At 34.8% G+C, this 20,064-nt stretch overlaps 3 protein-coding genes and 3 pseudogenes across 6 annotated transcripts; 2 read left to right on the plus strand and 4 right to left on the minus strand.

Annotated features, from left to right (window-relative positions):
• Positions 1 to 724: 724 nt before the first annotated feature.
• LOC111311889 (putative protein phosphatase 2C 38) lies at positions 725 to 4,265 on the minus strand (annotated as a pseudogene). Its single transcript, XR_016342312.1, has 4 exons — positions 2,327 to 4,265; positions 1,626 to 1,993; positions 1,274 to 1,511; positions 725 to 1,172 (listed from the first exon to the last, which is right to left on the minus strand). The product of XR_016342312.1 is annotated as a putative protein phosphatase 2C 38 (transcript).
• Positions 4,266 to 5,140: 875 nt separating this feature from the next.
• LOC149520306 (uncharacterized) lies at positions 5,141 to 6,722 on the minus strand. Its single transcript, XM_089759689.1, has 4 exons — positions 6,392 to 6,722; positions 6,190 to 6,310; positions 5,688 to 6,082; positions 5,141 to 5,530 (listed from the first exon to the last, which is right to left on the minus strand). Exons 1-4 carry the CDS (start codon positions 6,424 to 6,426, stop codon positions 5,281 to 5,283), a joined length of 801 nt encoding a protein of 266 aa, XP_089615815.1. The 5' UTR covers positions 6,427 to 6,722; the 3' UTR covers positions 5,141 to 5,280.
• A 3,025-nt stretch (positions 6,723 to 9,747) lies between these two features.
• Positions 9,748 to 11,050, minus strand: LOC111311052 (E3 ubiquitin-protein ligase SGR9, amyloplastic-like). Its single transcript, XM_022910430.2, has one exon. It carries the CDS (start codon positions 10,876 to 10,878, stop codon positions 10,042 to 10,044), a length of 837 nt encoding a protein of 278 aa, XP_022766165.2. The 5' UTR covers positions 10,879 to 11,050; the 3' UTR covers positions 9,748 to 10,041.
• A 1,314-nt stretch (positions 11,051 to 12,364) lies between these two features.
• LOC111311892 (Pentatricopeptide repeat (PPR) superfamily protein) lies at positions 12,365 to 14,742 on the minus strand. The gene has a single exon (XM_022911718.2). The coding sequence runs from the start codon at positions 14,693 to 14,695 to the stop codon at positions 12,704 to 12,706; it is 1,992 nt and encodes a 663-aa protein (XP_022767453.2). The 5' UTR covers positions 14,696 to 14,742; the 3' UTR covers positions 12,365 to 12,703.
• Positions 14,743 to 15,330: 588 nt separating this feature from the next.
• LOC111311894 (dirigent protein 17 pseudogene) lies at positions 15,331 to 17,315 on the plus strand (annotated as a pseudogene). 2 transcript variants are annotated; one of them, XR_016342319.1, is made up of 2 exons: positions 15,331 to 16,165; positions 16,817 to 17,315. The product of XR_016342319.1 is annotated as a dirigent protein 17 pseudogene, transcript variant X1 (transcript). The 2 variants fall into 2 exon arrangements; XR_016342321.1 differs by having other exon boundaries at positions 16,833 to 17,183.
• Positions 17,316 to 17,452: 137 nt separating this feature from the next.
• On the plus strand, positions 17,453 to 19,092 carry LOC111311893 (pentatricopeptide repeat-containing protein At2g37320-like; annotated as a pseudogene).
• Positions 19,093 to 20,064: the final 972 nt, after the last annotated feature.

Consider the following 20,064-nt stretch of genomic DNA (forward strand, 5'->3'; position numbering starts at 1 on the left):
AAAACCAAAAAAAAGTAATAGGGTATAATTACAATAGAGTAGCTTTTAGTATCTTTTGTAAGATTAATTTATTGAAGTGATCTTATTACTAAGGTGATTTTAACATTAATGATTTGAAATAATTTTGTTTAGTTAATAATAATTAATTCTTAAGAATTAATAATTATTATGATTGGTATTACTTAAAATAAAAAATATTATATTTAAAAGTATAAAAATAACCATGAATATTATAATAGTTACAAAAATTAATAATTTTATAGTTGTATAAAGATAATAATTTGTCAAATATTAATAATATTTATAAATTTTGTAATAAAATATAATTAAATTATTAAATTAATAAAATATTTCTTAATAAGTAAATTTACTTTTATAATATAAATTATGTAAAAAATATTTGAATTAAAAAATAAAACCAATATATTAAATTCATAACAAAAAAATAAAAAATTATATTATATATAAAATATTAAAAAAATAAAAAATACGTTTGATTTATAATAATGAATATTAATTTGAAAATATAAAAATTTATAATATAAAATAATTATAATTTTAAAGTATAAATTTTTAATTCATATATTAAATAAATAAAATTGACTATTATTAATTTTACATATCACTTTAATGATAAAAATTTTACACTCTTTTGTATGAGAATTATATCATCTTTCAAAACAGTAATATGATCATTTTTAATGATCTAAGATCATTATTACGTAAAATCATCAGATACTTATCAAATACAATAATTTAATTACCATAAGTAAATCACGATGATTTTTTAAATGATCACTTCATACTAAATGCTTCCTAAAAAAATTAGTGTGTATATATTAAGGCCCAATGTGGTACAATGATCAATTTTATTGTATTTTTTGTTTTTCACTCCAGTCTTTGTGTGGCAAGTGAGCAGAAGTTTACGAAATTTAACTCTTATCGCTAACGGCAGTCGCAGGGAGTCGTTTTCCACCTTTTATCGATAATAGAGAGTTGTAGAAGGAGTTCACATGGATCAAATGGTGATCTAGAAGCACAAGTACGACTGTGATATCATCATGAAAATGTCTCCTTACCCCTCTATCAATCTTTTTCAGGTCTGAGTATCTCATTTCTCTTTTCTTTGCTGCTTCCTTAAGTGCAGCTTTAACAAGTCTCCTGGCAATTCCCTGCATTCAAAGGGAATCAAAAGAAAAGACTAAAGCCGTGCTCAACAAGCTGGAGAGTAACATTATCAATCATATCATGCCACAGTTGTTTGGATACTTACATTTCGTGGACTAGTGTGGACGATTTTGACAGCCTTCTCGTTGCTAAGGTGTTCCCATAGACCATCAGAAGCAAATATGAGAAATTGATCGTGAGGGTGGAGTTTGTGTATTAAAAAATGATGGCTCTGCACTAAGTATCGGCTTTTGGAAGGATTCAGGCAGTCTAAATTTAGGCGGGAGAGGCTCTTTGTTGAACTCTGCCTTCTTCAGATATGCATCACCAATGGATATTGAAATCTGCAAAGATAAGGAGGCAGAAATTAAGAACAGACAAATGAATTCATTTTCAGTCAAGCTACGTCAACTTTTTCCAGAACAAAGAGGATGAAGAAAGAAAGAATAGAATATAACCTGTATCCTGCCCTTTACACGCCAAACTTTGCGTTTCATCACAACAATCTGTGGATCATGCGGATGCAATGACCGAAGCTCTTCTCTGACAGCATCTATACCTGCATTATGTTCTGTAGATAATTGCATTGCTATAACTTCCTTGGTTCGTCTTCCTGATCGGCCTAAGACTAATCTGGAATCACCAACGTTTGCAAAGTATAGCTGTCCATGGCAAATCACTCCTGTAAAACAGCATGATCCCACTGACGCCATTTGTCGCTTACCAACCCACTGTATCCTCACAAGGGAAAGAAAGTTCTCTTCTGTTACCCAGAAAGCCTTTCTGAGAACATTTATTGATATTTCTTGATGCTCAGACGCAAATGCTGCATAAGAAATGTCAAGGGAAACAGAATAAGCATTTGGCCATCAAATTTAAAATGACGAAAAAATATCACTGGCACCTATTGGAGTAAATTGTATCAACCACTACCAAAACCTATGCTTGGAGAAACTAGGATTGAACTCCCAGCACTCAGAGTAATCCCCGCCATTTTGGACATGATACTGCAGTTTTACTAATCTGATGATATTAATTTCATTGTAAGTGCCTAAAAGGGTCAAACTCAGAAAGAAATAGGGAAATGCATGAGGAAAAGTAATTGCCTAGTCCCAAATTCGAATTGAAGGAATAGAAAAAAGTTTAAGAGGAAACGTACACTTCAGATTGCAGAACAGGCTGTCATTGAGGAAGCGGGAAGCCTCTGCTCCACCAAGTCCATCATATACACCGATGAAAGTCCCATAGGGACCAGAACTACTCGAACTCAACGGCCCTGATTCGAGTTGGCTTGAATCACAGCCATTGAGAATTCCCCATAAACATGTTGCTCCAAATCTTTATACCACAACAAACCATCAACACCGCCGCGAGAATCACCCTCAACAGATGGCTTCCAACAGGATTTCACCATTTTCAAGTGATCAATATTTCACACGTATTCAAGTGAACCGGCACATAAAATATTCATAAAACACCGATAAAGAAGAAGTCCAAGACTCAATCTGGGCTCAAAGTTTTCTGTTTGTTCTACAATAATAGAACCCCCCATACTCGAACCTTACAACCAAAAATTAGACACCTTTAATCTGAGCATCTGACCAATTCTCAGACAAGGACCAAGTTGGGTATGGGCTAACTCAACTGCAAAGTGTGTACGTGAGAGTTGAGACAAGAAAGCAACACTTTTTATGTGTGTTCAGAGAATATGGATGTGTGCTAGTGGCTGTGTACCTTGAATCTGGGTTAAACGTTTTTGGTCCCTTCAGTTTGCACCATGTTTCAGCGGCAGACTCAGCTGGAAAAGCACCTTGGGATCTGATAGAGACAGGGTTTGGTCTGAGATCAAAGTGATCAAAAGAAGCAATGAATAAGAGGATAGTTTGGAGTATTTTGGCAGAAGATCTTGAATTTTGTTGTCAGAGGAGATCCAAGATGAGAGATAAAAGAGATTTAAATCACTGACTTCTGACATAGTTGTTTTTGTTATTGTAACATTGTCCTTTGTTCCCTTGGTTTTTAGTCTCGTGTTTTTCTATGTTCTTTTGCTCCAACGTGGTTGTCCTAAAGTTATGTGATTATTGCATGGCTAATATTTTAATTTTGTTAATATTTATTTGCAATAATCCAACGTTTTAGGCAATTTTCTCTCATTTAATTGTGTGATCTTTTATAATTACTTTAATCAACCATCATTTTTGGAGTTCCGTTCTGAGACAAATCAGGCTTCCATAACCCATTTCTTCATGGCTATTTTCATACTCGACCCTTTCCTAAACGCGTTAACAAGCATTTCAGGGGCAATCATTAATTTTTGAAATTCTTACCATATAAAGCTGCGAATAGTCATCATTTGCAAGAAATATTCGCAATGGAAATCTACTCGTATGATTCTGCACTTTGTCCATTAGTTCATTTCCTCAATCATTTCCCGTGTACCTGTTAAGAAATATCTATGAAAGGAGGGTAGGATTCCTTTCAATAGCAAAGTACAAGATTTGTGATTCAAACAGCTGCAAAACGGGGTCCATTTCCATGGTATTGGATTGACGGATGTATATTTGGTACATGCATTCCAGCTCTAACTTGTTCAGCAACTTGGACAGCAATCAGATCAATTTGGGTCACCGTCCGCCTGACCTCCAGGACCATTTACAACCATTAACACCATAATCTGACTGTAGAGTGTAGAACATTAATGAAGGAATGGCTACAGGAACTTCAATCAGCTTTTTGTACTTGTCAATCTAGTTTACTGGCCACTAGATACATTACTACGTCTTTTTAGGGAAGTTAGTAGGAAGGTAAACTTTACTTTATATGGATTTGTTCTTCTCTCACATTTTTCTATGCGTATTGAAAATTCAATGATGTCAAAGTTTCAGTAGTAAAAAATTAGGTGAAGGCTAGAAGCCAGGCTCTTTCATGGGGATCTTGCCTTCTGGGCTCTTGGTTCTTTGGGTTTAGCCCAATAAGAGTACATGGTTGGATTCTTTGGGCTGATTAGGACTTATGATTCAGTCTGTCTGAGCCCTTTTCAGTTTTGACCAGGCTCTTTGAGGTTCCCTCAGTCCCAAGGCAATGCCCTTAAAAGAATACAATAGACTCCATTTTTTAACATCAAATTTATAGAACAATAAAATTTTTTTAAAGATTTTCTTAAAGATAATTATTATTATTATTATCGTTTACATTCAAGATTAGCATATGGTACTTCATTTTCATTTTTCAAAGATGTTAAATCTCAACAAATTTTGTAACTTGAACACGTGATAAGCTGCATGTGATTCCAGGCACCGACCAAGCTGTCTAGATCAACCCAAGGAATATGTTTCAGTGCATGTTTATCCAACCAATGTTCTTTTGGCTAAACTTCGTTTAAGGAAAAACTTTATTAAGTATCAATTAAGCTGGCATGTTCCAGCTTTTCAAGAAAATTAAGGATTTGTAATAGTAAGATTTTCCAGCTAGTTTAGCCTTGATTGATTGAGTGATTCATTCATTCAAGGTTAAAGGCATGAGCCATCAATCGCTCACAAAATCACAATGAAATAGCTGATAGGAGTTAGATCTATGGTCCCAACCCTCTCAACCACGCAAAAGCAAGCTTAATCAGAAACACTTACTCTGGTCAAAAATCTTGCACTGCTTTGCTCTCTTGCTCTATACACATGGAGTATTGTTAAAAGACCTTTCTAACTTTCAACATGGAATTTTTTCTTTCCAAACTTTACAAGTAACATTTGTTTGGCCTAATTCAGAGCCATTGCTTAAACTATATACTTTTCATCACATTTACATCATTAATTTGAGAAAAAAACCAGTGTCAATTGATCAAGTTACTAGTATCTCAAAGTTAAATATTCGATGATTCTTAGGGGCTCAAGTCAATGTACCAAATGGAGGGTCACACTCACATCCCCACATCACATGCTAGTGAAGAACTTTTAATACCAACCGAACGATCTGATTAAGGCAATAAAATTGCAAGCGATATTATGCAACTTTCACATTATTTGTCTTACCATTTAGCTTCAATGCATGAAAAGAACATCTGTCACTTTCTGTTTTATTATCTAAATGGGACAATAATCACTGTTTACTTGTATGATTTCAAGATGGCCCAACTCTAATCATTTGTCTTCTTTCCATTGAGCTCTGAATTCTTTCCCTCGCATGCCTTAAAGTATCAAGAACTTCACCTATACTTTTGCTGACTATCTTTATCTCAGGGGCCAGCTTGGTTTCTGGTAGCTTCAGAGGAACCAATGCCATTGAGTTATCAACACAATCATCTTCCTCATGATTCTCATTTCTTTCATTCATATCAGACTCCATTGTTGAATCTTTCAAGCTTGAAGAACTGAAATCAATGGTAATAAAGTGATCAAATTAACTTAATTATATTATATTAGCAACAATTAAGCAAATGCAATAGGACAATCGGGGAAATGTGGGAATCAAAGGGTTAAGCAAATGCAATAGGACAATGTGGGAAATGTGGGAATCAAAGGGGGTACCTTGTATCATCAATCTTTGGATCTTGATGGCTTGAATCTTTTGTATCAGATTTTGTAGTCCTTGCAGAATTCGAATTTTCTTCACTAAAAGAAATTTCAAGGCTTTTTATAGAAGTAGTGGTGTCTGATAATGCATTTTCCTCCTTATCTTTTGAGGTTTCTGGAACTGCATTTTGAGACTTGGAAACAGATTCTTCTGGGACTTTAGTACCTGAACTACTTGTAGATGAATCACTAGAAACTGCACAGTGGTCGGAAGAACTTGACTGCTCTGATTCTTCAAAACTAGGCAATATTTTGAGGGCCTGCAGTTTTTTCCTCAGTAACGTGAGCCTCTTCTCAGCTTTGTTCCTTAATTTGGTCTCTTCTTTGAGTTTGTTCTCTAGTTCTATTAGCTGCAGTTCAAGAACAACAAAACAGAGCAAACAGAAATTTCAGATCTTTTTGTTTAACATAATGAAATTAATGGTTTAAAACCTAAATTGATAGAACAAAACCTGACCTTATTGCCCATAAGTTCAGCATCTTCTTTTGCAGTCTTTGAAGCTTGCCTCTCCGCAAGAAGCCTTCCTCTCAAGCACTCCACAGTCCTCAATCCATCATCTCCTTCCATCTTCTTTTCACTGAGATGAGAAAACAAAAAGAACCCATTTTACATTATGAAGTAGTGACAACAACAACTAGCGAAAAAAAGAGGAACCCACCTCCATTTGCTGTCTTCCTTGCGGCAAGGAATCATTTGCAATGATCTTGACTTTAACCTGTCACGGAAATTCTTGCAAAGACGAGCTTGATTCTTCAATGTCAGTGCACCAAAACACTAAAATCTTACCTCTACTTCAGTTACCCGTTTATGAACACAACAGATCAGAGCTCACTCACTAAGAAACTCCCACAAAAATGCCAACTTCTTCTTCCTTCATTTTTTTTTTTTGAATTTAATCTTCTTTTTCCCCTTGGGAAGAAGAATCTTTACTGATGAAAAAACAAAAGACTCACGTAGCTAGCGATGTTGGAAATCCAAGGTCAAGGCCTGAACTCTTTCTAATCTACTCAGGTGGCTTATATCTATCCTCCAAAATAAGAGTATGGCTGTTGTTTTTCTTCACTGCTACAACTTTGTGACACCACTTTTGTCATTATACAAATTGTGTATTTTTTTTCTTCTTATACGTAGAATACCTCCCAATTGGGGTTACTACAAAATAAGGATTGTGAGAATGAGAGCAAGCAATGTCATAAATTATAATCAACAGTTTTTCATATACATCAGTCAATGGAAATCTGTATCAACTAACCTAACATTTCTGTGATCCATTCTTTTGGAGTAAAGTTTTGTACTCCTCCATTAACACCCCATTTACAATTATAGAATATCTAGTCTATACTCATTCACTCTTAGCTGGGGGCAGGCATTTACATTTAAAATTCCAGTGTTGTACTAATTGTGGAGGAGTTAGAAGCCTTGATCTGCATTAATTGCAGACTTCCAATAATTAAATATAATAGCCAGTTAAGGCCATTAGAACCAGATAATAGTAATATTCACAATTCTTCATCTTATCTTTTCCACCACAACATCATGATCACAAACCAAATCATGATGTTTTGCACATATTCATCCTTAACATAATTCTTCATTCGATTTGTTTGATTTGTTTTAGTTTCCACACATTTTATCTGGTTATATACTTCCAAATTGACCAAAAAAAAAAAAAGATGATTAAACAAACCCCATCAGTAAAGACAAATTTCAGTTTTATTTACCACCACAAGATCAACAGATGTGGACAGACGGATGGAGAGGTATGTATGTAGCATTTATTGAATATGGCAAGTAGCCCGGGGAATATTTCAATGGTTTCAAATTTTGAAATAACATCACGAGTTGCCAATGCCACGCCTTTGCAGCGGAATCTGTCACGTGATGTCCCTGAAATTTCTTTCTCCTTCGACTGTGTTTTCTGTTCTCTTATTGTACATTTACCACTTTTTTTTTTTTTTTATTGCAAAGAAAAGCCATTTTGTAAGTCCTCTATCAGTTTTTTTTTTTAAATATAATTTTTCTTTTTTAAAAACTTACATATATATAATGACAATTTAGTATGTACACTTTTTTCTGCAGTGAAAATGAATGAAATTGGCCATCAATGGATTAACTTTATTGATTGAGCTCATTCAATCTCTTTGAATGCAATATCTGAATTCGAATCTCACTTATGATATGTCATTGGTGCTATCTTAAATGTAGTTTGAGGACAACACCATCTTAGCAATCCAATAACACATCTTCTTCTCCTATGAAAAACAACCTATTTATCCTCCAATTTTTTCAAACAAAAAACAATGAATACAATTGTCCTTTCAATTTACAATTCTTAGCAAATTATCAGAATTCATTATAGCTTAATGATATATTTAGAAGATGAATCAAACCTTTTCTTAATCAAACTTCTTCACTTTGAGCCAATAATATAATCCAAAAGATAAGCAAAGGCATGGTGACAAGTGAAGTTGGAAATGATTAATATATATATATATATATATATATATATATATATACACACTAAAATCATAAAAAATTATAGAAGTAAGGCATAATTACACGATTATGATTTTAGAGTATGGGAACATTGGCTTGCACTTCACTCAAAGAAACCCAATTTTTGCACCCTGGCACTTGATATTGCTCTAGCGTTGTTTCATTGTTTGACTAGTATTTTATTTGTTTATTTATTTCTAGTTTTCCGTACCCACCTTGCTTCCCTTTGTGATGAATATAATTATATAAATGGCCAAATGCTACGGCTTTAAGCACACTCATTGTCATGAAATGGACCACTGTTTTTCATTGTTTTCCTTTATTTGAGCCTTGATGAGTAGGGCCAATTATTTTAGGAAATGCATTCTTTCATCCCATAAAAATATGACTGTCCAATCTTAAGTTGAATTAGTTCTTCTCATGTATATTTAATTTTTTACTTACTTTTTGCATATTATATTATGTTCAAATATATAACACAATGACAGATTGATTATGAGATTGAACCCAAATCCAACTTATTTTTATATTATCTTATATTGGAAGTGTTCAATTTAATAATATGTAAATTAAGAGTTAAAATAAATTTATGATTTAGTTCGATTAGTTTATACATTCACTTTTAAGTATTATATTTGACAGGTTTAAAATTTAAATTACAATATTATAATTTTTTTTTATCTTTGATTATGATTTTTCATAAAGAAAAATTAAGAATTCAAAATCAGATTGAGTTACTAATGAAAAAAGTTTATATTATAGTAGGCAAATGGTAGCATTTAGAAATTGGAATAACTCAAAAAGAAATGTCACAAGGATTGGGTGACAGAGAGGTTTTATGGACTTTGAACAAAGAGAAGAAGGCCCAACCAATGCAGGCTAGTAGAGTCAAGTTTGGTACTTTTGAACATGTTCTAACCTTTGATCTGTACTGTGTAATACCAAGAGCTGAGTTGGGCCTTCCAGTTGTGGGCCAATTAATATTTATTGAGTTGATTTTGACCTTTTCCTACCCATCAATTAGTCCTAGCAGGGCCTGGTGGACCAGTTTGGTATGATATGTTCAAGCTGGCTTCACCGTAGGTGCTTGGAAAAATAATAAAAAATTCTGGGTAATTAGTGGCCAATATTGAAGCCTCAAGTTTTGCACGAACATCCTATTGACTTTGTCTCCTTGAGGCTGTTGAAGCCCATGAAACCTCTCCAGCCAACCAGATGGATTAGATATAAGCACACCAGGCAATTCTTAGAATTATTGCAACAATTATAGCTTTCCCTTCAAGTCTTGAACAAATAAATCTGGAATTTTATACAAATAGGATGATTGATTATTCCATATTTGCATGCCATCCATAATAAAAGCATACAAATGGCTTCCTTTCTCCTAAATGTTCTGCATAAACCAATGTTTGTAATTTGCTGCTAAACATAGAACAACAGAAATGCAATTTGACTAACAATAAATTTGATTATCAAAGATATTAGAATCTATTCACTTTCTCAATCAATCTCTTAATGTAAATATGAATACTAAGGGCTTGCTTTCTTCTAAATTTCAGCAAAATTCCAACGTTTATTCTGCTGCATACATAAAAAAGAAGAAGAATAAATTTTGATAATGAAAGATAATAACAGAATTAAAATCTGTAAGAGACTCTTATCTGAACCTAACCACATGTGTCTTTATCATGAAAACAAGTGATCATCTTCATCCAATTCATCTCAACCATTCACTGATAAAATCTCCCAACAAAATCTAATGTCTTCCATGTCCACCATATCCAGATTCTCCCATGTGTTATCATCATTCAATCATGTCCATTCTGCATTAGGACTTTTGCCACTCGTCTTGACCAGGACTCCCCACAGCCGTTGGATCTCACCGAATATATCGTCACAGGGAAGCTGAAACCTGCAGCAGGGGCACGTATTCCTCTTCTTCAACCAACGCAATATGCACATCCAGTGAAACAAGTGCTGACATGGCAACTGGCAGACGTCTCTTCCTTCTTTCATCTCCTCCTTGCATATCACACACTCAACTCCACCCCCTTTCACCTCCACTGCTGGTAGAGCCACCACCGCTGCAGGTGATGCCGCCACCTCCTTCCCTTCCTTCACACCACAACCCATTATTCCAACAAACCTTCTACACCTCGTTACCATTTCAATATATGGAATCAAAGCGGCACCATCAAAGATGCCAGTAATACTGGTGATCTTTAACATCGTATCGGAGCATAGGTTACTTAAAACTTTGCGCCATTCAGAATGAGGCCTCTCGAGGACATCTGGGTTATGTTGGTGTGTTTCACAAAGAAAGAGGAGGAGGAGCACAGCGTCAAGGTCACGGTTCTTCATGGCAACGGAAGGGTGTAGTGGCAGCAGTGGCGGAGGCTGAAAGTGGAGTGTGAGGTGGTGGAGGGAAAAGAGGAGGTGGCGGGCAATAAGAAGTGTTTTGTGTGGGAGGGAGAGAGAGTGGAGGTGATGGAGGGTAACAGAGAAAAGACAAGGGGAGGATAGGAGGAAGCAAAGGCGGCGTCGGTGGTGAAAAGAGATGGAGAGGATGGAGTAGCTGAGATCTGCGAGTTGAGAAGGGCGGAGGGTGGATAGTGCCGCCATCATGGTTGTCTCTTCTTCCATCATCATGGGATCGTGTGCTTCGCAAAATTTCACTTTAAAGTGCTTGGGAGTTTTGAGTGTTGCAGCTTTTTATGTGAAAAATTTGGCCGAAAGTTGAACATATTGGCCTTCTTTTTAATTCATTTCCATACAATATTAAGCCACCAAAATCGAGAAAGAGAAATATTTATATACAAATACATTTACCATTTTTGTGAATGATAACAAATATCTTGAGTATTTTGTAATTGGCTTAAATATTAAAAAATTCTCTGAATTATTTTATTTTTAAATAAATTTTTATATTTTTATTGTACACAAAGTATAATTGAAATATTGGGAATAAATAAAAAAATTGTCAGTAAAATACTTAACGTTTAATTTCAGTTTTTTTTAAACAATTTTAAATATTAAAAATAATAAAACTGTAATTCTAAATTTAGATTTTATATTTGCTTTTACTCTTAATCATTTATGAAGAATGTAATATAGAATATTACATATATTCATGTATGTTAGTAAATTACTTTTTAGGTTGATGAAATTTATATAACATCCTCTAGGGTGAAAGAAAAAGCTGAAAAAAGTCAATAATTGATATACCAGGACACCAAATTTTGGACAAAATTATATCTATACATATGGATTTGATTGAGCATTAATTGCTTTGAGAGGTTTGGGTAAACATGTGTGTGGATCCAATAGGGAAGTGTTGGTTGAGTAGCATTATAATGTAATGGCTGGGAATGTTGGTTTTTTGTCCTCAAGTTTATGTCCAGCTCAACTCCTTTGACACCCGATTTCTTTTCATTATCTCGACAAACTTGATGAGCAATAAAACAAGCAGAAGAGAAAAAGAAAAGCTTGACCCATATCCTCAAGCTCCATCCTATTGTCTGTTGAAAGCAAAATTATAGCTAGGGAAAACTTGGTAGAAGTGAGCAGCCATGAACAGGGCTAGGTTGTGCGCTCATCACGGTCAATTGTCACCTTTTACACTCACAAATTCTAATTCTTTCTCTTCTTGCATGGTAAATGAGCCCATTTCCCCATTCTCCAATGCCTCGGGGAAATAAATTTAGTGGATCGAAGCATATTTGTTAGGTCTTTTTTCCCATCCAAATGACAGAATCTGTTAAGGGTCTATAAATCAACATGTATTTACAGTAGTGATCCATGGTGAAACAATAAAAAAAGAACCAACAGAACAAATACTACTAGAAATATTAATCTTGGACGTTACCAACTGAAAAATGACTCAAAATAGTGACTCGTAAAAAAGTCATTAGAAGAGTAGCAGGAAATATTCCATAATTCCTAAAGGTGACATGAGGGACCCGGGAACGACCAAAGGAAAGATGTCAATAAAATACTATGTCAACAAATTTGCATGGTAGAATGCTTCAGGTGCAAGCAGAGGTTTTCCACTAGCATAAGAGAAAGCAAACCTCCAAAGACTACCAAGCAAACAAATAAAGATGATCCTGGAGACTTCCATGTCAGCAAGGTGTGATGATCAAAGGCTTAAATTGTTTTAAAGTAATGCTCAGATCAAGTTCAAAAGATAAATTTGCAACAGGAGAGAAAATAGAAAGCTTACATGTGACAGTATTTTAGTTGGAAAGTACTTCTTCACTTTAGCCTAGAAGTATCAATTTCAGCTAGAATTAAAAGAGAAATGCATTAAGGATCCAATGTCCTCAACATCTTAGCCAAGGTCATAATGAGTTGATCTCTTCACTGAGACACAACAATCTTTTTTTTTCTTGAACCATAAAAGCCTCAAGGGTGCATTTTAGTCCTTGAGTGTAATCCTAATTGCAATGATTATGCTGATGTGTAAATTCAAGGTTCAAACATAAACATTCTCCTCATCAAACTCATCATGCAAAGTATAACCTTCTTCCTTCATCAAACGAAGCAACCCTTCTAACAAAATGTATATCTCTTCAGTTCTTTCACTTGATCTACCCATTGCAATAAAGCTTTCAAATCCTCCACTAGTTTCAATCCAACTAGAGCCTGAGATCTTCTTCAACCCAACATTCCTCATTTTTTCCCTGATCATATCAGCTTCTTTCCATCTGCCAGCTTGTGAATATAAGTTTGCCATGATGATATAATTTCCAGTGTTCTCAGGCTCTATCTCAAACAAATGATCACAAATCAACTTCCCAAGTTCAGCATCACCACAAACTGAAGCCCCATGTAGCAATGCACCCCAAACCTTAGCATTTGGCTCAATTGGCATTTTAGAAATAAATTCTGTTGCTTCAGAAAGTCTCCCTGCTCGGCTTAGAGCCCCTACCATACAAGCATAATGCTCAACTGAATGTGAAACGCCATATCCTCTAAGCATGAAATCAAAGATCTTCTGAGCTTCATCTACCATTCCAGAATGAGCACAGGCAGACAGCAGTGCAGTGAATGTGACAGGATCTGGCTGCATTCCATTAGTAAGCATCTTATGAAAATAACCTAGAGCTGCATTAACATCTCCATGGGCAGCATATGCTGCAATTATTGCTGTCCAAACCATCAAGCTCCTACATTTTGATTGATCAAAAACCCTTTGTGCCCCTAGGAGATACCCTAGCTTTGCATAGGTATCAATAAGGGAAGTCACAACGTAGATGTTACAGTCAAAATTGTTTCTAACAGCATAAGCATGTATCTCTTTTCCTCCTTTCAGGTTTGAAAAATACAAAAAGGTAGGAAGAATGATTGAAAGCGTCACAGCATTGGGTCTAAAACCACTTGCTTGCATTTCTAAGACTAAATCCAAAATCCCATCATACTGTTTGTTCTGAAACAAACCTGAAATCAAAGAATTCCATGTACTCAATACAGGGTGTTTCAATTTGCGGAAAAGCTCCATAGCTTTGTTAGTGAACCCATGAAACATACAACCATAAATAAGTGAGCCATAAGTAACTTCATCTTTATCACTCATACCATCAAATAACTCACTAGCATAATCCAAACTCCCACATTTTGCGTACAATGCAATCAAAGCATTACAAACCATGACATCCATCTCGATCGAATTCTCAACTATAAACCGATGAACTTCCATTCCCAAAATAAGATCGTTTGACTGTCCACACGCTTGCAAAACACTAAGTACAGTCACCCGATTAGGCCTAAATTCTAAACTATCCACCATGTCTTTATACAAGGCCTTACATTCCTCATAAAATCCTCCTTGAGAATACCCAGAAATCATCGAATTCCATGACACAATATCTCTTTCACCCATTTTATCAAACACTTTCCTAGCCAATCCAAATTCCTCGCATTTTGAATAGTAAGTGATCAAACCATTGGAAACAAAAATATCTTCATTGAACCCACCTCGCAAAACAAAGCAATGAACCTCCTTAGCCAACCATTTCTCAGAAACTGAACCCGATAAGGCCTTTAATAAGCATGTAATGGTAAAATTATCCGACCTAATAACGTTAACAAAACTCGAAAACAATCTTATAGTATCGGCAAACATGTCATGTTGGGAATAAGCTATGAGCAAAGCGTTAAAAGAGAAGGTACTTTTTTGGGTAATTTTGTTGAACAAATGGTGAGCTTGGGGAAGACTGTTGGTTTTTGAATAAAAACAAATGAGTTTGGAAGCAAGGAAATTGTCGGGACTGACTGAAAAGAGAACAATGCGCGCATGAAGTTGCTTGACTTGGCGAGAGAAGTTGTGGTCGGTGAAGTGTTGGATGAGATGACCGTATGCACCATAGTTGAGATTGGAATTGGATGGGAATAAAGTTAGGAGGAATTCCTGAAATTTGGTTGACGGCCATGTAAATTTGTTTAACAATGGGTTTGCGGTCCTCATTCATTTCTTTGCTTTCCGTTATTTGTCTGATGCCGTTCATTTATGTTTTCGGCCTGGAGGGATCGAAGGAAAGAAGAAAAGGCCTAAAAAATAAAAAAAGGGCCTCAAACTTTTCAAGGCCCACTTCATGGCAATGACCTTAAATTATACTATTAAAGTAGGATGTCAATCTTACACAACGAAATTCAATTTTTTATTTGAATAAGGAAGAATACGTATATTACATTATAGATATAAATATAAAAAAAATATAATTTTAAATTTTTATTAATATGAATATAAGAATTAGTAATATAATATTTATTCTGTATTCGTATCTTATTATATATATTTATATATAATTAGTAAATAATTTTTTAAATAATATAAATTATTATTTTATATTAATTAAAATTAATATATTTTTATAAAAAATATATATCAATAATATTTTTAAAAATTACTTAAATATATAAATTAAAAATAAAAAATAAAAAAATAAAAAATTATTTTTATAGAGTTTTTAAAAACTACAATAGTAAATTACTTATATCTATTAAATATATATGAGAATAAAAATAAAAATAAATTTAAATTTAAAATATTAATTATAAAACAAATATAATATAACAATGAAAAATACTCTACCTCGTGCCCATATCGCAGGGACAGTATGCTCGATTAGAACTCATTCAGTTTCAGACTCTCATTCCTTTGGTCCATCAAGCAGTTAGGGTTTTATTTCTTCTTCACTATTTTTTTTAAGAGAGGGGAAAATCCCAAGAAAATTACAAAAGTCTCAGAATATTTTTGGTGAAATTTCGGATCCAACTACTAAATTTACTCATTCTTCTCTCAAATTAGTTTAAATTTTCAGTTTTCTGGATTAAGTCTGGTTGAAATGGAAAAGAAATCTATGGGAGCAGAATCAGAGTGTGGGGTATATGAGTTACCAGGAGAGCCAGCTGTTGTTATCAACGGGGTGCCTGAAGTAAACCCAAATTGCAATACCCTTGTCCTGTCTGATGTCAACAAGGAAGACGGTGAGTCCCAGAAAGATAAAGGGTGTGGTGAATGGTTAGAAGGAAGGGAAGTTCAAAAACTGTTTGGAGAAAAATATTATTATGGGAGTGTGATCCAGTTTGACAAGGAAACTGGGTGGTATAGGGTGGAGTATGAAGATGGTGATGCTGAGGATCTTGACTGGCACGAGTTGGAAGATGTGCTTCTGCCTGTAGACATTACGATTCCTCTGAAAACAGTGGCTTTGAAGCTGTTGAAGAAGAACCAGAAAGCTCCCATTCATAATACACCTGGGCAGTTGGTGCCTTCAGGGTCTGCAATTCAGAAGGCTAAACATGTGGGAAAGAAGGAAAAGACTTCTCAAGCACATGGAGAAGCTTGATTTAGACCTGGAATACTTGGAGTGCACTAGAAGTGGATAAGAAATTGGAATTGAAATTCAAAAAGGTTTACTAGTGCTTGAAGCTGGTAAGTAAATTTGAATGCAATAGTTTTAGTCTTAGTTTTAGTCATTACTTGAAGTCGGTTCTTATTAAGTACATTGTTATATGATCGTTGTAAGGAAAATTTTTATGCGAGTGACAAGTGGTACTAAAACATGTTTTTAGGCTTGCTATCTCAACTTTTTCCATGGCAGTGTAGTTTGAAAATTTGAACTCAAGGTTTCACTGCAGAGTTCGACTCTTGCATTAGTAGAATTTGCTTTGATGGCTTCCTTGGAACAGTTTGCAAGTCCGTTATCCATTTCATTCATGCATTATACCTTTGAGAGAAAATTCTGATCGGCTTGGTACTGGAAGTTAATTTTGATGATGACTTCAACCTAACTAAAAATAATACTCCATTTTTAACATGAAAACAATTTTTGAATCATTGCGGTTATGAGTGTACAATATATCAGACATATAGAACAAGCGAGAAGGCAATGATGTCAAGGGTAAGGACATTCTTTGTTAATATCTTATGTCTTTGTTATCTGTTATTTATGTTGTTGAGGTCGGTGTGAACTTATTTTGACAGTTATTAACTATAATAAAATAGAAATACTTTGTCTGCATCCTTTCAACACTCCCAACGCAATTTTCTTCACTTCAAGTTGTTATAAAAACCAATTTTCAGGGCTGCTAAATCGCAGGGACTGGTGACCAATTTCCATGGAGCTTGATAGAGTTTTCATTTTGAAGCAAGCGCCTCCATGGAACTCTCATTTGAGTTCTTCAAATGCATCCAATTTCCCAGTCAAGTGAAGGCACAAGAACATGAAATGAAGGAAAATGAAAAATTGGAGCTGGAGGAAGCGCATCAAAAACTGATGTAGATGTGGGAAGTAAAAGTAAGAACAAAATAAGGTCGGAAAAAAGCTAAGAGAAGAATTAGCTTTGATTCTGGTTCTTAAAATGAGCAATGCAATGATGAACATTTCGAAACGAAAGTGTTCTGGATGAGAGTGTTAATGGATTGATTACGAGTCCATTTTTTTTCTCAATCAAGGCAATGATTTTGGCTTTAGTTCACCATTCTTTAGTATGGATGATGACTGGTGTAGTCCCTAACAAATATTATGGTATTGCCATAATGAAATGCTTTGGTATGAAGTTGGGATCCGATTTTACAATCATTGAAGATTCATAAAGCCCTTTTCTTTTTCTTTTTTTTTTAAAGTAAAATGAAAAAAACAGCAAACGCCACATGTGTAGAAAAGATTCTTGTTTCAATCCTGTAACTCGGTTGGGAATTGGGATTGAGGTTCCAGGAAGTAGTACTACTTAACAACTAAAGACCCACGTTTTTATACTTCAGTTGTTGTAGCTGCATACATTCATGGGTTGCTCTCAACCATGAATGTGCTTCTACGTAAATCAGTTATCCAAAGGAATTCTTGCTTCACTTTGAAACCTGTTCTCTTCTGTTTATCTCAATCTAGTCCTTTCTCTTCTCACAGACTAAAACTGAATCCTCCAAGCAAGAAACTAAACAAGGCATTGAGAATCAGGGACATCATATACCCCAAAACCAACTCCTTCCTCTTCCTGCCAAAACCATCTACGTCTCATTCAAGACTTTTTACAAACAGATTCTGATCAATTTACTGCCTAAATTTTTTTCATTAAATTTGCTTATTCAGATTCACCAACGGATAATCTCCCAATTTTTTTCAACGAAATTCTAGAGCCTCCTGATATAAACAAAGAAGATTCAAAATTTAATCCAATTGTTCTGTCAAATGCTATAAGTTCATGTGGGTCAAGACGTAACCTCTGTGGGGTAATTCAGTATCATTGTTTAGCAATAAAAAATGGGTTTTTCCCAAACGTTTATGTGGAAGTTCTTTGGTTACTTTCTACCGAAAAAGCGGCGAGTTGGAGAAGGGTTATAAAGTGTTTGAAGAAATGCCTGTTAAAACTGAAGTTTCTTGGACTACTATAAGTGCTGGATTCGTACATGGATGGCAGATTGATCAGGCTGCAAGGCAATGGGATCAGGCAGCCAGAGTACGTAACCTGATGAATGATAAAGGACTGAAATTGAATCCTGGATACAGCTGGATTGAGGTTAAGAATGAAGTTTATAGGTTTAGAGCAGAAGACAAGTCAAATACTAAGGTAATTGATATTCTTGGTGAGTTGCTTGATAGATCATATGAGAATGTTAGATTATGCGACAGAAATACACAAGGAAGAGGTTGATGATGCTTTCTGTTCAACAATTTAGGTTCTGTATCGAAATCAGGATGTTGATATAAGCATCATTCAATTCTGGTTTTCTGGCTTTTCACTACTTAAGATTAGTCTCTTATTTTGTTGCCAGAGGATTATGCAATATGATGCAAAGGGTCATGACTCATGAACTCATGATTGTCTTTTCTAGTGTACAGAGCTCTGATGAGGATACTTAGTCAAGTCTTTCAAGACGTACTCATCTTTGCGGATAGAACCGCATGGAAATGACGATATTCATCACTGGCTTGCAGCAGTTAGAATCAATTTCTGGCGTCTAAGCAATAAGAATGGTGAAATTTGCACTTGAATCTCAGGGCAAGAGAGTGATCAACAGCTAGGTGATAAAATCAGCAACTTGACGAATTTGAACATAATACAGAGATGGTTTCCGTGATCCATAGCGAGCTTTGACATCCAACAAATCCAACAAGTCAATTTCTGGCATCTAAGCAATTTTTTTTTTTCTTGGGGGGGGCGGGGGTGGGGCTTCTTGTTGAGATTGTTTTTGGCAGAATAAAGCAGGAAGGATACATTTTAACCATACTGTCTATGAGACAAGGTGTTGGAAATTATATTTGATCAAATTGTAGCTAGATCAAGATTTTAAATGATGAACGAGATTGTTATGGGTATTTATCGAATTGAACATAAAACATTACCAATTCTTCTTAAGTATACATCAAGCTGTGAAATCAAAATATTAAAAATCACATGCATCCGGGATATAACCTATTAACCCTACTGATTTATCCGGACTAACGCAGGTCCTAACTTCCCTCCCAAATTTACCATCAAAATAAAACAACTTAAAATGCTGAAGCAGTATAAGTATTAACTTTGCTATTAGGATATAATATAAATAACTAAAATAGCAATTATGATATGACGATGGTATCACAAGAAAGAATCCCCATCAAGAAACAAAGATAATGAGAACCAACGAAACGAGATAAGCTGCAATCTTTCATTACTTCCTATTAATATGGTTTCATTAATCAACTTATTAAAATCTAATACCGCCAGCACTTATCCACTCAAATATATAGCTCCAACGCGTCTCATAATTAGCAAACAGGTAAATTTTTCACATAGTTCAATTTGGAGCCATGAAGTCTACCATCATGATCAATCTAAAAGCGATACCCCAAATAGACTGAGCTTTCTGAACTTTTAGTAGAGAACTCGTACTGAGACTTGACAAATGAGACAGAGGTTTCTGTTTTTCTTAATGTATGTATTCATTGCTTGGATTTGTGAGGGAAATTGAACGGTTGTCAATCTGACAAGGTTGGTGGATCTTAGTTTTGTAAATGTAATTGTCTGAATCGAGGACGAATCATGGTTACAACCAGAAAGGAAAGGCTCCACATCCTCTAAGAGTGCAGTTCGAGGGAGCCCTTGTAATACCACCTGAAAATTTTTAAAACATCGTTAGAGCAGTAAGCCCAAAGTCTTGAAAATATAAAAATGTTTTTAGCTGAAAACTTATGGATATTGTTTATATCCAATGATGGAAAGTATATGTAAAGGCTCTGAAATGATTAAGTTAGGAGCTATACCTAAAATCTTAAATGACTTATCTTAAAAAGAAGACAAGTCCAAATAAAAATATAAACCTTATGGTAGACCTATGATTTGTGTTATGTA

The sequence above is a fragment of the Durio zibethinus genome, chromosome 1 (genome assembly GCF_047325235.1).
Source record: "Durio zibethinus cultivar Kanyao isolate XHJ-2024 chromosome 1, ASM4732523v1, whole genome shotgun sequence".
NCBI classification, from domain to species: Eukaryota; Viridiplantae; Streptophyta; class Magnoliopsida; order Malvales; family Malvaceae; genus Durio; species Durio zibethinus.